The 17,247-nt window shown below is 43.6% G+C and overlaps 4 protein-coding genes across 4 annotated transcripts; all 4 read right to left on the reverse strand.

The window, feature by feature from the left end:
- Positions 1-1,176: 1,176 nt before the first annotated feature.
- LOC134182043 (uncharacterized) lies at positions 1,177-3,390 on the reverse strand. Its single transcript, XM_062649365.1, has one exon. The coding sequence runs from the start codon at positions 3,344-3,346 to the stop codon at positions 1,436-1,438; it is 1,911 nt and encodes a 636-aa protein (XP_062505349.1). The 5' UTR covers positions 3,347-3,390; the 3' UTR covers positions 1,177-1,435.
- Positions 3,391-4,433: 1,043 nt separating this feature from the next.
- On the reverse strand, positions 4,434-8,248 carry LOC134182440 (probable 28S rRNA (cytosine(4447)-C(5))-methyltransferase). Its single transcript, XM_062649842.1, is given in 15 exon segments — positions 4,434-4,504; positions 4,507-4,577; positions 4,620-4,693; positions 4,695-4,736; positions 4,793-4,924; positions 5,139-5,234; positions 5,287-5,336; positions 5,396-5,485; positions 7,236-7,376; positions 7,437-7,524; positions 7,580-7,669; positions 7,726-7,831; positions 7,905-7,995; positions 8,058-8,143; positions 8,203-8,248. Coding segments are annotated over 14 exon segments (1,224 nt in total). The 5' UTR covers positions 8,140-8,143; positions 8,203-8,248.
- A 39-nt stretch (positions 8,249-8,287) lies between these two features.
- On the reverse strand, positions 8,288-10,213 carry LOC134182441 (uncharacterized). Its single transcript, XM_062649843.1, has 3 exons — positions 9,404-10,213; positions 8,483-8,632; positions 8,288-8,431 (listed from the first exon to the last, which is right to left on the reverse strand). Exons 1-3 carry the CDS (start codon positions 9,956-9,958, stop codon positions 8,288-8,290), a joined length of 849 nt encoding a protein of 282 aa, XP_062505827.1. The 5' UTR covers positions 9,959-10,213.
- A 4,774-nt stretch (positions 10,214-14,987) lies between these two features.
- LOC134181976 (uncharacterized) lies at positions 14,988-17,244 on the reverse strand. Its single transcript, XM_062649280.1, has one exon. It carries the CDS (start codon positions 16,932-16,934, stop codon positions 15,678-15,680), a length of 1,257 nt encoding a protein of 418 aa, XP_062505264.1. The 5' UTR covers positions 16,935-17,244; the 3' UTR covers positions 14,988-15,677.
- Between the last annotated feature and the right edge of the window lie 3 nt (positions 17,245-17,247).

Raw genomic sequence — 17,247 nt, forward strand, 5'->3', positions numbered from 1 at the left:
ACGACGTTTTATTCTATACTGCGTGTATCACTTGGGGAACGGCTTGTTCTGTACTTGATGACGCAGTTCTACCGAACGTTGATAGTATTGTACAGGACGTAGCTGTTTCTTCTATAGTCTGGTCTTCTATGTAACAACTACGAAGAACCATACAGACATCTACACGTATTTACGAAGACAGACAGACAGACAGACAGACAGACAGACAGACAGACAGACAGACAGACAGACAGACGCGGTCTGAGTGCACCTCCAGTCAGTGAAAGATGCCATTTTGGTCTGTTCTAAATCGTTATGGTCTGGTGTGGCCAGGACTAATTGGTCTGGATAGGTTAATTCCTTAATCCAGCTAGTTGGTGTTGATAGCATGGGTGTACAAAATCATAAGGGTACATCATTAATTAATTAACCCATAGAACCTGGTTCAATACTGGAAGCTTGGTCTTATCTGGCAGGAATGATCTGGCAAGTTTAAATTTGATCCAGCTTGCTACTATTCAGCAGCAGATTCAGCAGATGGCCCAGCCTGTCATACAAATTCCATTATTCTGATAAGTCAATATGTCACACTGATTTGAACATGTTATTGTTAATTAAAAGTAAAACCTTTTGCATAGCCTCACTACAAGGTCGATCAACACAAAATGCAAAACATCTGGCCGTTCGTTTCCTGATGCATGGTGCTACTATAGAACCGGGTCCTGACAATTTCGGAAGTCAATGGTTATTCCCGCGCGCATGCGCAAACGGGATATAGTAATGGGTCGTCTCCGTGTTTGTCTGTCTTCCATAAGTTAATAAAAGTTGACTGTAAACATTTGAATTACAGCACTCAACTCTTAATCGCTATTGATGGCTGCAAAGTATAGCTGTCTGATATCATTTGAGCATAGACGTTTCCTACGTACTACGTTTGTTACAAGAACATCCTATAGACATAGGAACAGTGGGATCATGGTCCCAATCAGTCGAATTCTAGTCTGGTCTGTCTGGTGTTGTGATGTCTACCATGATCTGGACTAATCGAACAGACCTGACCAAAACTGTACTGTGTGTTGTCAGTGTGAGTCAATGTTGATGATTACTAATCTAAACGTCTGGCTTAGTATTGCACACAAAGTATAACCTGGCTGGGCTGTTGGAGCCTGCATTTCACGCAGCAGCAAGTAATTCCATAAATACATTGTATAATTATTTTAATATATAATAATTCACCAAGATACAATAAATTTGAAAATGAAGAGATCCAACACCTACCTACACACAATGTTAATTAGCACAAAAGAGATTAAAAATGCTGCAAATGCCCAAAAAGCTACTGTTAAACTATTTTTGTATTTGTCACAAAAAGCAAACCCACGACAGTCTATACTACCACAGCACCAAACGGACACGCAAAGGAAAGTAACTCTAAATAGAATCTGTTGACTACTGTTCAATCCTTGGTGAAGATGGATCCTACATCAGAAGAAACACTGTCACCATAGCCACTGTCACTGCTACCAGTAGGAGAAAGAAGATCAGTAACGGCTCCACTAAGTAATTGATTTTCAGAAGAAACACTGTCACCACAGCCGGTGTCACTGGAACCGGTGGGAGAAAGATCAGTAGTGGCTCCCCTAAGTAATTGATTTTCCGTACATAACAGACCTAAGGGCAACTGTAGATCCTGTCCGGGTTCATTTCTCGATTCCTCGCTGGTGAATGAGACTGGTGTTTGGCAGGCTCTTGCAAAAGTGCCAGATAGAGATGAAGGTGAAGGACTTGATAGTTCTTGTCGTTGATGCAGCATGGTTCTGCAAAATGTTTGTTCTCCAGTGGAGGTGTAACAATCCACCTCACCTGTGTCGATATTGCAGGTTCCATAGACTCGTTTTCCTTTACTGGCGACTTTGATGGCTTTGTTTCTTCTGTGGAGCTCTGTATCTACGGCAACTGCAGGTGTAGGGACTTCATTTTCTTGCTTCACTTTTGGAACCACGGATTTTGGAGCTTCTCTAGACTTAACTTTCTTACGTGTAGCAGCAACACCCACGCTATTGCTACCAGGATATCCTCGAAATTGCTCATGTTTGATAGCACCTCCAAGCACACCTTCCATCACATTTTGTTTGACGGGTGAAACAGTCGTAGGAACCTTGGTTGCACTTCCCAGGTTTACACCTCCACCTGTACAGGGGTAATTAAACCCCAAGACAGCGGGTTGCCAGACTGCCGGAGGCGAGACAACCATGCAGCTCAGCTCCGACCAAGACCCGACAGACAATGGCTCAAGTTCTTTCTTCGTAAAAGGGTTGACGTACGGGCCTACTGCAAAGCTCCAATTAATCGGGATGTTCGGGTCCAACAGTCCGTTGTAAATACGGTCAAAGTCGTCAAAAGATGCGGTCACTTTGCAGGTCACCGTCGTTGGTTCAAAACCAGGAAAGATGGGTCTTACTTTTGTGGTCTCCTTCCACTTGATCAAGCGATCATCAACGATTTCGACGTTTGAAATATCTTTGTCGACTACCTGGTCAAACTGCGGTACTAGGGCTCTCGTATTCGAATTCAAACCCACTTTCTTCAACGCCTTTTTAATTTTCCGCACGGATGGAAACTTTCGTTTCCCTTGTGTGTTGTCGACCGCAATGGGTTTGGTTTTCTCCATCATCCAGTTGGTACTGATTGGAACGCGATGACCTTTGAGCCACCTAGCCAACAGTACGAGCTTCGGCACTTCTCGCACTTTCAACAAGAGAGGCTCATCGTGATAAGCAATGCTATCAAAGATGGCGGTGATGTAGTCCGAATAAGCCTTGCAACTGTAGTCGTCGATCCTGATCTTTGGTTCTTCCGAAAACCACAGTTCGTTGTCTGTCTCATACACTTTCAATGGGCAGCAAGACATGTAGACGGAGAATGACGTTGGTTTCTCGTCGGGGAAAAAGTCGAGTTTAGATGCAAAGCCTTCGAGATTGCTGGTTTCCTCCCATGCTGTAAACTTGGTCATCTCTTTGTTGGAGCGCACGCCCGCCATCAAACATTTCATGATCCAATCTGCTTCGAACAGCAGCTCGCCTAGACCGGTTCCCCTCAACCAGTTGGGCGAGTAGGTTTTCAGCCAATTTCCAAGGAAAGGATGGAATGGGGTGACGATCGTTTCAAAGAAAAACCTCGGATACGTATCGTCAAGATAGACAGTTCGCAGCACAGCTGCTAGGTCTTCTTCCTTGATAGTTGGCATTTTGGGACACGGAGTAAACAAGAGGACAGGAACGTTGTCTTCAATCCGAGCGCCTCGTAGAGCAAGGCCTTCCGAAAAGACGAACTGAAACGACAGATCGGAGGACAAAGTGGAAGACATGACCGGTCGCTAAGAGAACTAATGGAATCTGCGATGCAGCGACGCACTAAATATGTAAGGGTCAAAGGGTGACGCAATTATTACGCAATGAAATGTTGACACAAAACGTTCCCCATCCAAATGCACGCTGTTACACGTGAAACACTTTCAACTTTGCAATGGGGGTGTCTTCAATCCCACGCAAACTCGTGCGTGGTCCACTAATTATAAATCGTACGAAGCGTAGAATTTTCCGTCCAAACCTTGCAAGGCTGTCACAGCCGCACGATGCACGAAGAGAGTACACTAGACAACGCGTTCGCGTTGAGTCTGAATACATTTGCTACTCGTAGAAATTTACTTGCGAAACTGTTTATTAGCTAAAATGCCGACGAGCATTTGATTGTACTTTCGAGCAGGAGTTACCAGCCAGAACATGCGGCAGCGGTAACAGTATCTACAAAGGCGCACTTACACGCGTGCACGCATTGCAACAATTTTTTGGCACTGGACATATACCCTCCCAATCATGTGTGAGAACTGACAGTTTGCAAATCGACTGTAATACGAGTACGTCAACATACTCTATTACAAAAACATTCTCGCATTAGAATGATCTCGTATACTACGTCTACAGTTATTCTTTACAGTCACCATACTGTACTTGATTCTAAAGAGTGTCACTAGCAGCAGTTTCCTCCAAAGTCTGGTCTTCTGTAACCACTAAAAGAGTTTAGTAATTACCATGATGAAACCACATAGACATACACAGGCACTTAGCTAAGGTTGACAAACAGACAGACAAACGGACCGGCAGACAAACGGACCGGCAGACAAGCGGACAGGCAGGCAGGCAGGCAGGGAGGGAGGGAGAGAGGGAGGGAGGGAGGGAGGGAGGGAGGGAGGGAGGGAGGGAGGGAGGGAGGGAGGGAGGGAGGGAGGGAGGGAGGGAGGGAGGGAGGGGGGGGAGGGACAGACGAGGACAGGCACACGCACGCACAATTAACTGCATGACATATATCAATAAATAAAACTTCAATGTGAAACCGCGACTGTAGCATGTCAACAAATACAGACTGTTTGACGCACACAAGAACTGAAGTCATGCTCACACAGCCACAACAGCAAACATACCAGAAATCTTGTCTGAGAACTTCTTCAGCTTGGCTACAAAAAACGATCCATGTTATGTGTCTGTGGATAAAATCGTCTTGTCAGTCTGAGCAAAGGATGAAAATATTTTCCTCGAAATCTACAATAATGTAACCATATCATATTATCTATATACACACACAGCACGCAAAAAACCCTGCAAAATCCTTCAGCTCCAAAATCCAAACCTGTTGCCACGACTTTGACATTTCGCTTAATTAAACAAGGCATAGTCTATTACTCCTTCATTCTCATCTACCTGCAACACTTCAAGTCAAATAATCAGCATAAAGGAAATAGCACTGTAAACCACACAAAGAATATCATTATAGAACACGTGGAATACACAATGTAGCCACCAGTAGATGACCCTGCATCAATACAATCTATGGCTGAGAGTATAAGCTGTTTTTGTAAGTGAGCACACCTCATGATGTCCTTATCGTCCTATAAACAAAGTGACTATTTACTGACCGAGAATCAATTATTACTAGTAACACAATTTAGCTGTCAAGTTCACACACACACACACACACACACACACACACACACACACACACACACACACACACACACACACACACACCTACCCACCCACCCACCCACCCATACACACACACTCACACACACACACACACCTACCCTGGCCTGCCTTACTGACTGTAAGTCCACCTACCTTGCCCGTTTTGTCCTTTGATATAACACCAGTTCCGCTACATAGTGCATCCAATAAGACTTGATCAAAACCAGACATTACCTGTACACGCAAAATCATTACTACAATCAACAAATGTGTTACAAGCACATACTGTTGAAAACTTTCGTCCATCATAGTAGCATAAGATTGTATTAAGTACACCTTCAAAAAAACATACATTGATTAGAACACATTCAAAATTTGCAGTGTTTCATGCTTACCTAATCTGTGAACATTTGCCACAAGATATTTTGTTCGTTCTTTGTTTCTATCCTTGGCAACTAATATTCCAGTATTTTTCATCAGACTTGCTAAAACAGACTAGTCGTTTCACACCACATCCACCACAGAGCACAAAGACAGAGTAATTAGCCTTATAGCAAACATTCTGAGATTTAAAAAGGGACCACATGCAGTCAAAGTCAAAGATTATGGAATGATTGAGATCTTGGCCTGTAACCTCAAGTACAAAATGCTGTAAAACCAGACATACCTACATGGACTCCACCTTTCATCACTCTGGTATGTTACTCAAGTGCACTAGCAGTTCATAAGTAATTTGACAACCAACAGCATATTTACTATGATAAGACTCAAACCCGACTTACCGTATTTGCCTGTAATAATGCCCATACCGAAATAATGCCCATGTCCGTATATACGCCCATGTGCGACAGGTCAGGACTTTCAGCCCGAAAAAACGCCCATGCCCAACTATACGCTCATGTAGACTCGACCCAGTCTCTCTCCACCCTCCTCATTCCCTGGATTGTCATTGAGTCCGCCGAAGCCCAAGTATAAGCCCAGGATACACATGCGCAGACAAAACAAAATGGGAACATTGATGTTCGTCTCCGTCTGTGTGCATTTGATGAGCTGGTGTCAGTGCTGAGTGAAAGTGCTTACCACTAGACTCATGTCTTTGTTGCAATTACCAACCCTGATGCTTTTGACGGGCTTCAGGCCAACCACTCTGGTTTGCATGTGTATACATATAATGTTTAGTTTCTGCGTGTATGCTGATGTTGTACAGATACCAGTACCTTTGATCTTGCAAATGGATAATTGCAAGCATTTGTGGTATTTCTGTCTTCAAGTATGTAGATGATGACTGGCCAAATGACAGCATTTTGTGGCCATGCATACGCCTAGGACCAAAATAACGCTCATGCCCTAGCATAGACCCAGAAAAATGTTTCTTTCTATACGCCCAAAGTGCTATTATGGGCAAATACGGTATCATTCTCCTCAAAGTAACAATAAAAGTATGTACAACTAGTATACATACGTGAGACAAAGTCATAGACAATAGTACAGCCGACAATAGTATAGCTACGCATGCTGCAAAGGTATTGTAGATGCTAACAACATTAAGAAACCATGCCTTGCAGCAGTCTGTTTGCTAAGTATAGACATTGGATATAACGACTCTTCTTGGGGTCTCCTAAACATGTCAGTACAATATATTCAAAGTGTCACTAAATCCGAAATTCATTGTCCGCCACCAGATCGCTATTGTGAAACCTTTGTATACATTTAGAGTGCATGAACAGTCTTGGGATGGTTATTTGGCAGTTTGAGTTTGCTGAACATAGCAACAATTTTTAGTGAAGAACTTCCACAGAATAAAATTTTGCATATAAATATAGCTATATGCACATAAGGACGTCATTACAGTACAATTAGTGTACTGGAGTAAAGAAATCAAAAATATCTGTTTGATGATGCAATTATATGATGCAAAAGTTAGAAATATGATGCAATTGTGATGGTCTTGGCTTGGCACAAAGTTTTTGTATACAAAGCTAATTCTGGCTTCTGGGGCTCATCTAAGTGTCAATAAATCTGATATGTCGGTATATGTAATGTCGCTAAATCCGAGATGAAACCAATATAAAAGCCCCTAGCTAACCACCAGGCAAAGAAAACAAGTCGTTATATGCAAAGTGTAATGAATCAAAAGTCGTTATATCCAATGTCTACTGTACTAGGTGTACTCATAAACCACCATACAAAAAATCCATACACTAGAACAATATATCAAATTAGAATAGTGCTTACCAATGTATGTTGTCTTGCCACCCAAGGCAGCACACACGTCCAGTACACGTTCATTCTCCTGCGGAGCTAATGCCATCACAGGAAGAAGAGATGAAGCTCCTTGTAGAATATAATGCCCAGCCATATACTCAGGTGTTGCTCCTACGTTAGTCACATGTTACCAGACAATACTGTTATATGAATTAAATATTAACACATTACCAATTGGCGCTGATGAGTCATACACTACCAGGCCAACTTTTGACCACTTTCCAACTGGATCTAACTTCACTCCACGGTTGATCAATGCCTGTACAAAGCTACATGTTTGTCTACCTACATTTCCCAAAAACAACCTGATGTACCTGTGCAAGGTCTCTCCGTCTTGTCTTCAGAGTGTTCGTTCGGATAGTGACAGGCCTCTGGACTTCATTAGCTTCAAGGAACTCTAACAACTATCACACAAAAGTGTGTGATATTTCACGTATAGTGACAAGATGCCCTGGCTTACTTCTGAAAGTGGAAATAAGTTGACAAATTGTTCCATAAGGAAATCGTTGTAACTGTAGTACATGGACAGGTCCCTCATAAGCAAACTCATGTATTCCTTTCTGAATCTACCGAGACAGACTAGTTGTGTGAGCAAGAAGACAGTTGTGAGACAATTTAACTAAGGAATCCTGTTCATACCTGCCCTCCATTCGTAGCTCTTTGAAATTGTTCAGTACATGCACATTGTTTTTGATCCGTTCGTAAATTGCACTTAAATCAGTTGCTTCATCTGCATTAAATAATACAAATATTTTTATACACACAATGTAGGTTTAAATGTAATTAATACACCTTCTGCTTCCAACTCTGTTGCTGTTGGTAAAATAAAGTTTTCATAATCTCTAGCTCTTGACTTAGCCTCTAGGTCTTCCATTTCTCTACACCAGTCAACGTAGTAAACCAAAAATTCATTTTCTGTATGGTGTAGCTGGCTTACAGCTCCTTCTCTTTCTTTTTGTCCAATTTCTCTGACTTAGCTTCAATGTTTAGCAACTGATCAATGATACACAAAACCATAGTAACTAATAGAATGGCTGCAATGTTGCAATTTCTGACCAATCCATCTTCTTCAGATTCACTCCCAGAAGATTCTTTGCTGTCTTGACCTTCAAACTCATCAGGCTGTCAAACGCCACAACAAGTGAGACACATGAATTCCTCCATGCCTACAGAATTAACTAAACGAAAGCTCAACTTCAACCACTTTGATCCTAGACTCTGAGAAAACCTGCATACTGAAGTCTCCCAAAATAAAGTAGAGCCTCTTCCACAACAACAAGAACGGCATCGTTCTCCTGTAAAGAAACTACTAATGGCTTTCTATTCACAAGTTTATAAACAGTGGGCATATAAAATGTGTTGTGTTGCTATTTGAGACATTACACTATAAGCAGATGCATCTAAATTGTACGGTATGGTAAAGTGTCAGACCCACTCAACAGACTAATACCCCGTTTACACGAGCACTTATAAGCGGGCCAGCCCCGCTGGCTCGGTTTCTATGGCACGTGTAAACACGAGCCGAGCCATGCCAGCTCGACTTGGTATTTCTAGCCAAGCCAGCGCGCCAGTTCGGGTCAAGTACATTGTGTAAACGCATAGCATGCTGGAAAACAAGCCGTGCATGCTCATTTGGTAGTCTCGCGTAGCCAGACCCTTTTACGCCATGTCATACTTCGAAAATGATCCAAATAGTGTGGAGCGAGACGGAGACTATGTGTTTGAGACTTATCAGTTAGTGGACAATCTCATGTATTCTGATAAGTCAACATGACACACTCTGAATACAGATTACTTATTGAAAAATACATTTACATATAAATTGCAAAGAAGGCATTGCAAAGAAGGCATTGCAATGCTATAGTTCTACAAAGAATGCATTGCAAAGCTAAAGTTCTACAGACATTGCAGAAAACTCATAGCAAGTTCAACTGTCACAGTCTAATACAAAAATACTGACAAACTGCAACAAAAGGCCACTAAAAACAACTTAGAAACTTGAGTTCTCATAGGACTAATGCCAAGACAACAAAGAAAATAATTATAAAAAGTATGCCTGCTAACATCCTTACAACAACCACCTCCTTTGAGCAAGAAGTACTGAGATATCCCAACAACCCTGCAAATAGGATACAAACCGTTGAAACAAAAAGAAACTCAGAGCTGTTAGAAATATTAGCATTTATACCACCACCAATGAACCTTTTCTCATCAACACAAGTATCAGAACTATTAGCATTGATATCACAACCAGTGTCCTTAGACATAGAATCAAGAGGAGTACAAACGTTTGTACAACAGCCAGCACCAATGGTCGAAGAAACATTAGAACTATACGAAGTATCAAAACATGGGACCCATTTGTCATCAGGCCTACGGAGAGAGACACCAATGCTGGCTTCACTTGGGAATTGGACAACGTTGTGTATCTGATCCAAAATGTATCTGTCAGCAATATCATATGTAGTTCGAGTTTCTGGTTCCTTTTTGGTAGACAAGCCCAACATTACTTGGCTGCAGCCAACGCCTAGCGCTGGTACAATGTCTAGGTCTTCTTTCCGAGAGAACTGAAACGACCGATCGAACGATGACAATATCAATGTGTCCACCTGAAAACGAGTCAACGTTGTGTAGCCGAGACAACGATAGACCATCGTAGCGCTCTTGTTGTCTGGCGAGTTTGGGGGCGTCATATACAGGTGACGACAAAATTTGTCCACGCTCTCTGTACCAATTCATCTCTCCTGTCACATCATTGTAAGGTATAAAGACAGAGGCCGGTTGTGCATTTCGGTATCCACTGTTCCCCAGGTAATGTTTCCTCCGTTGATATGGAAAATCTGAAATTCTTCCGTCTCGGTAATCATCGCGAGTCGCTTGACGAATGATGTTCATTATAAATGCATCAACGCTGCAGCTGTAGTCTCTACTGTAGTCGGCCGGTGGCCGTGGATGGCAGTACATCCGGGACTGCAGTGCACCCCGGACTACAAATCAACTGGCCTGGGGCGAGGCGAGGCTAAGCTCGAAGCTCCAGAGGTTTGCAAACGCTGTGGGGAAATGTGGAAGGCGATGATTAGCAAATACCAGACAATTACCTAGTCTCGCGTAGCTAGACAATCTCCGCTTCTCTCCGGAAAGATGTAGGCAATATTTTCTCGCCGGAAAGATGTAGGCGGAGATGGTCTGGCTACATACGCGAGATTTCCGCCGGAATATTGAGGGGGCGGAGTTTAGTTATAGTTACATGTTGTAGGGGTTTTGAATAGACTCGTCCCAGTCTCTCTCCGCTGTCGTCATTCCCCGGATATTCATTCCTCGCCGTAGAGAGACCTGTATTAGCATGCACAACGATGCGGAGTTTATCAGACGTATATTGTTCCACTAGACGGCCTAGAAGCCGATAATTTGTGCAAGATGTAAACCAAGCAGCCAATGATCCCGTATGCTGTACAAAGACAAGCAGGCATTGCACTTCAACACATGAACTGCGTCTCAGCCGTTTCTTGTCTATACCCATTTGCATCGGATTCCGAAGCTCTTGGAGCCAAACTCATAGCGCAAACGACGCAAAAGACGCCCAGATCGTCTGTCAAAAGACAAAACTCACGTTGATAAGCCGCGCTAACTCCTAGATCAATTCGAATCTAGGCGAAGAAAGCGATAGGAACGCGATTTGTCTGTGTTTGTGCGCCACGCCTTTGCAACCACAGCTACTGGCAGCATTTAGTGACGTCAGTGGGCAGTCTGAAACCAGTCTCTCCGGCGAGGAATGACTAGACGGAGAATGACGACGGCGGAGAGAGACTGGGTCGAGTCTATGTTTTGAAGAATCTTTCCAGTGACCAAAAACACTAGACCGCTTGGTTGTGGATGTTACATTGGCTACTAGGAAGTCATCTCGATTAGGGAAGTCTGGACGAAGTCGACTTTGTGATCCTTCTAATCCGGGTCGCACAACAGAAGGGGGCGTGGTTCTTTATTGCTCTCGTGTGTGTGTGTGTGTGTGTGTGTGTGTGTGTGTGTGTGTGTGTGTGTGTGTGTGTGTGTGTGTGGCTCAGTTGGTGAGAAAGTCATCTTATCTAGGGAGTGGGTACATCCGGGACCTTGCAAGGTTTCAATGTTGGCGAGCATGGCATAATTACTATCTATCTATCCCTCTATAATTCTAGATAAATAATATATGCCTCTATAATTACCATTCCCGTTCAGTTTTCGTGTAGTTTACTGAGCTACGCAGGCAATTCATTTGGTGTAGGCGAAGCCTATCGCCAATGATGTGTCAGTCATCTGGAAATCTAGTAGTAATATGCTAGTACTAATTGGCGCGTCGCGCGTCGTGCGGCTGCGAGAGCCTTGCGGAAATTTTTACTAAAACTTGATACGATGCAAACACGTTCTAATTTGCTTGAGGTGAAGACACCCCCATTGCAAAAACTGGTTCAAGTTTTAACGGCATGCATTTGGGGAACGTTGTGTGCTTCACGAGGTAACGGCGTGGGTCGTTGTGTGAAAATGTCCTGCAATACCAGGATCACTGGTTACAGTGCGTCGCCGCATTAGAGAGTGCTAGCGACTCATCATGTGTTCGACTTCATTGTCGTTTCAGTTCTCTTGCCTGACAGCCTTGCGCTAGGAGGCTGCATGCCGGTTTGAAGACATGTGCCTGTCCTTCTGTACCTATATCAGGGAAGAATTAAAGAGGAACTCCAACGGAATGATCTCAAAATGTAGGCATGCAATATGGTGAAACTTCGTGCTGCGCTACTTTCAGGCCAGCCGTCGCCGTGCAGTCCGTCAGCTAAGGCTTGGTTTTGCAGGGGCGAGGCTAGAATTTATTTATTTATATCCGGGAGCTTTCCGCCTTCTTAGGCGTGGTTGCGTTCGGAAATCTACTGGAAAGAAGGACACTAGGACGAAGGTCACTGTCTGTAGAAGATGTGCACGTAAAGGACAACATATTGGCTAAGTCTTATCCAATAAAACTGACGAGAGACTGGCGTATTTGCGACTAATTACGTGGTAGCGTCTCGCTAGTTTTTGAGCACACTGCCGTCTCTTGGCGTTTTTCACCAACAACCTAGTAAATTGTAAAGAGGGCATGTGATCGCGTTTTACTGCATTCTAACATCTGGTGTGCATCTACAAACACGGGAGATTTCTGACCCCAAACTTGACGCACTGTGCAGTAATGGGAGTAAGGAATCGTCAAGTAGAAACCGCGGTTCTGCGCCTCAGCGGTCTTTCAAGGTGGGATATCGCTACTCTGTTGAGATTTCTTTGCGCTGAGTGCTGTTTTCAACGAGTTACGATTTTCCTTTACTTTGTAATATGAGTTCCTAGTGTTCGCTTGTTCTGTTCTTCTGTAACTTTATCAAATTGATTTTCGAGTTTGCTGATAGTTGTAAGTGTTTTGATAATATAAAGAGTCATAAGTAGCCAAGGGGATTGATGCTGAAGAGATGTAAAGGCTGAACTGCTTGTTCATGCATTCTAATACATATTCTACATATGCATCTAATATGGGAAGAGAAAAAGTGGAGAAAGAGTTCATCCTGGAAGAGATTGCCAGTCTTGTGCTAGATGTGGCACCACTGCAGAGATCCAGAAATTGAAATCAAATCAACCAATAGTCTTGCTTGTGTCACAAATGTGAACAATAATCACTCAGCATTAATTATTATCAAATATCACTATCATACGACCATAAATTCATTTACTAGAGGAATAATGAGTATGTACTACAAGTATATGCAAATGAGATCAATTTTTCAATAATTATAAGGCATGTAATTGCAGTTTATTATTAATAGGTAGTTATTAAATTAATTGATTAGTTGATTAACTGTTGCACAGTCATTACCTGAATATACTGTACTAGACATGTTCAATAGTCTAATTTGTTGCTGTGATACAGACCTGCGTTGTGTATTACATCACACAATTCTTTTCAAGACATGTATAGATCAACATTTAATTAGCCAAAAGCTAAACAGTAGAATACGCTAGCAAGTAGTTTGTCAAGTTGTACAGTGTCTACAGTAGCCTTACATTCAGTCACTGCCGATTCTGGCGTGGCTTTGACGTTAGCATCAGCGGGAATGCAAGGTGATTACAACAAGTGCCATTCGTAGATATGAGCACACGGCCGTCTCAAAGAAGCTAGTTTTCTGACAACACCATACGATGATAGCACGGTAGACAAGCTTCTAGTTTCTAGTGAGAAAGGTGTCTAGTGGTGTGTCGACTCAACGGTGTTGCAGTGCGTAGTTGAGTTGCCACTTCCGGCTTAGCATGGTGTTCACCATGCAACTTTCCTATCCCCAAACAAGGTCTCAAATCGCGCTGTTGACTTCGCAGGTGTTCGAACAACGAGCCCGTATGTCATACAATGTAACACATGTCTTCCGGGACCGCCGATGAGTATTAATCTTACGTATTGCAATAAAATGCGTATTTCGTCGTGGCGGAGCACGTGGAGCTATATGCGGGGTGCGGACCGGCGCGCTAGAAAATAAAAGCGAGGTCCTACGGGACGTTGGCTGATGGACTGCGTGGTAGCGGAGAAAACGCGTGTTATGTATGGCCTCCCCAGGCCCAGGCCTGGCGACGCCACTGCCTGCAGAGACTGAAAACATACTTGAGAACGACCATGTCGCAACAAATGCTCCGGCCGTTCTATTCACAGAACTGACAAAATTGGCATTAAGTTAAGTTAACGTAGTTAATTAACAGTGTGGCACGGTGTTTCCACCAGAAAAGACGAACTTTGGAACTGTCTGAATTGTAACTGCGTAATATAATACATGTACATTTTTAGTTGTCTCCCACTAAAAGGTACGTGTGTTAGTTTACTGTTATGCATGCTTAGACTGTTACATGTGACGAATGATATATCCGGCCTAGTGTTGTTCATTAATTAATTAACACGCCCATCCAATCGAAACTAGGTTTGTATGATACGCCTGCGTATACTATACGTGCATGGTGTAGAATTTTCCGCTCCACGCAGATCTTGGAAGGACGTCACCGCTTGTACAATGCGCAAGCACAGCGTTAGGGATCCTGGACACGATTACTACTTTCGCATCATTTTACTTTAGAATGCAGACGAGCGCGTGATTTACTTCGAGTAATTGGTAAGGCTGCTTATTATGGATGCGAGTAAATTACCAGCTCCATTCGAGTTAGAACATGTAACAGTTGTAGTTCTCACTCTTTCTCCTACATGGTATCTTATTCGTATTTGTGTGACGTGTGTCACTTGGGGAACAGCTCGTACTGTACTTGATGATGCAGTTCTGTTAGTTTTCTGGATAAAACCATACAGACATGTACATGCAAAAACACAGACAGACAGACAGACAGATGTACAGACACTATATTATGTATGTGCGCACTTGATCCCAGTGCAAGCTGTCCGGTTGTTCTGTTCTGTACCGTTATGGTCTATAGTGGCCAGGTCTAGACTAGCTTAATTAATTTCTTACATCCAGACTATAGGTTTTGATGGCATGGGTGTACATAATCAATTATTAACCCATTAAGCCTGATTCAATACTAGAAACTTGGTCTGATCTGGATGAACTGCTCTAGCCTGCTATCATTCATCAGGCAGCAGTCTCACAAATTCTGTTATTCTGCTAGGCTAACGTGACACTGACTTTGAGTATACCAAACAACATCTATAATATTGCATAGAAGGCATTATGATGCCATACATTTATCAACAATACAGACACTCAAGGCAAGAACAACCATCAAACTCTTAAACTACTCACAACCTCTTCAAACATATAAAGAGAAGTTACTCTAAGCAGCCAGTTTTCAACTCATTCGTTGTCTACTGTGCAGTTCCACCAAAGCTAAACACAGAATCTCGAGGAGTACTATCACCAGTACCATAACCACTGTCCATGGGCGAAGGAAGAACAGTATCATCTGCATTTGGGAATAGGTTAGCTTTGTCTAGCAAATCCAATGGTAGACGTAGGTCACGTCCGGGTCCTTTTTCTGATTTCTGTTTGGTGAATAAAACCAGCGATTGCCTGGCATGTCTGTCAGTGCTTCCTTGAGGTAAAGAACTTGAAATTTCAAGGTCATGGCGTTCATGAAGCCGTCGTCTATGAGAAACGCTCTCTCCGCCGGCAGTCTAGTAATCCATCTCGCCAGTGGAATAATTGCGAGTTCCATAAACCGGTTGTTGTCCAGTGGCGTCTTGAACAGCTTTGTTTCTTCGGCGAGGTTCCGTCTTTACGGAAACGGAACGCGAAGGGACTGCAGCCTCTCGCGGCACGTTTGAAAGCATGCCTTTAGGGGGCTGTCTAGACTTGACTTTGTTGTCTGTGGCAGCAACACCCAGAGAATCAGAATACTGTCTGAACTGGCCGTCTTTCGTACTTCGTTTCTGTTTCATCGCACTTGTTCGACTGGCGCCACCGTTGGAGAAACCTTTGGTACGCTTCCCAAGTTTACCCCGCCACCGGCAACAAGTTTGTTAAAGCCTAGGAGAGCCGGTTGACAAACTGTGGGGGTCGACACGACCAGTCGGCTTAGCTCCGACCAAGACCCGACCGACAAGGGTTCCATGACCTTGTACGTGAAAGGATTGATCTTAGGCCAAATTCCAGAATTCAGATCGGTGTGCATATTAGGAGACAGCACCCCACCGTAAACACGGTCAAAATCGTCAAAGGATGCGGTCACTTTGTAGGTCACTTTCTGGGTCATCGATTCAGAAATCCACGGTATGGTCACTGTTCTTGTCTCCTTCCACTTGATGAGGCGATCATCAACACTCTCGACGTCAGAAATATCAATCTCGAGTACTTCGTGGATCATTGGAACTAGGGCTGTTGTATGCGAATTCGGACTTACTTTATTTGCATTCAGTGCCGTTTCGAGCTCCTTCACAGGCGGATACCTTCGTGCCACTTGAACTTCATTGTCAGCTAGGGGTTTAGTTTTCTCCATCATCCAGTCAACACTGATTTTGACAGCACGATCTTTGAGCCACCTAGCCAACAACACGAGCTTCGGCACTTCTCGCACTTTCAACAAGAGAGGCTCATCGTGATAGGCAATGCTATCAAAGATGTCGGTGATGTAGTTGGAATAGGCCTTGCAACTGTGGTCGTCAATCCTGATCTTTGGTTCTTTCGGAAACCACAGTTCGTTGTCTGTCTCGTACACTTCCAACAGGCAGCAAGACATGTAGACGGCTGGTAACGTAGGGTTGTCGTCGGGGAAGAAGTCGAGTTTAGATGCAAAGTCGTCGAGATTGCTGGTTTTCTCCCATGCTGCATACTTGGTCATCTCTTTGTTAGAGCGCACGCCCGCCATCAAACATTTCATGATCCAATCTGCCTCGAACAAGAGCTCACCTAGACCAGTTCCCCTTATCCAGTTGGGAGAAAAGGTTTTCAGCCAATTTCCAAGGAAAGGATGGTACGGGTTAGTGACTGTATGAAAGAAAAAGCTCGGATACGTGTCATCGCAATAGACAGTTCGCAGAACAACTGCCAGATCTTCTTCCATGATAGTTGGCATTTTGGGACACGAAGTAAACAGGAGGACAGGCACGTTGTCTTCAAATCGACAGCCTCGTAACGCAAGGCCTTCTGGCAAAGAGAACTGAAACGACAAATCGGAGGATGAAGTCGAACACATGATCAGTTGCAAGAGAAATGATCGCTCAGTAATGCAGCGAAGCACTCTATCCAGTGATCATGTTATTGCGCAGCAAACTTTCCCGCAGAACGTTCCCCAAACCCACGTCGTTATCTCGTGAGGCAGTTTCAAGGTCACACACAACGTTCCCTAAATGCAAGGCGGTACCACTTGAAACAGTTTCAACTTTGCAATGGGGGTGTCGCCAACTGCAGACAAAACGCGTGTGCAGATCGTATCAAGTTTCAGTAGAATTTTCCGTCCAAACCTCGCAAGGCTCTCGCAACCGCGCGACGCGGGACACGACACTTTT

The sequence above is a fragment of the Corticium candelabrum genome, chromosome 7 (genome assembly GCF_963422355.1).
Source record: "Corticium candelabrum chromosome 7, ooCorCand1.1, whole genome shotgun sequence".
Classification (NCBI taxonomy): domain Eukaryota; kingdom Metazoa; phylum Porifera; class Homoscleromorpha; order Homosclerophorida; family Plakinidae; genus Corticium; species Corticium candelabrum.

Coding starts and splice junctions, on each gene's coding strand:
- LOC134182043 (XM_062649365.1), bottom strand. CDS start 3,346: ATGTCTTCCACTTTGTCCTCCGATCTGTCGTTTCAGTTCGTCTTTTCG.
- LOC134182441 (XM_062649843.1), bottom strand. CDS start 9,958: ATGACGCCCCCAAACTCGCCAGACAACAAGAGCGCTACGATGGTCTAT. Junction 8,633..9,403: donor AGTTTCTTTTTGTTTCAACG/GTTTGTATCCTA, acceptor TGTCTCAAATAG/CAACACAACACATTTTATAT. Junction 8,432..8,482: donor AGTATGCAGGTTTTCTCAGA/GTCTAGGATCAA, acceptor TTAATTCTGTAG/GCATGGAGGAATTCATGTGT.
- LOC134181976 (XM_062649280.1), bottom strand. CDS start 16,934: ATGTGTTCGACTTCATCCTCCGATTTGTCGTTTCAGTTCTCTTTGCCA.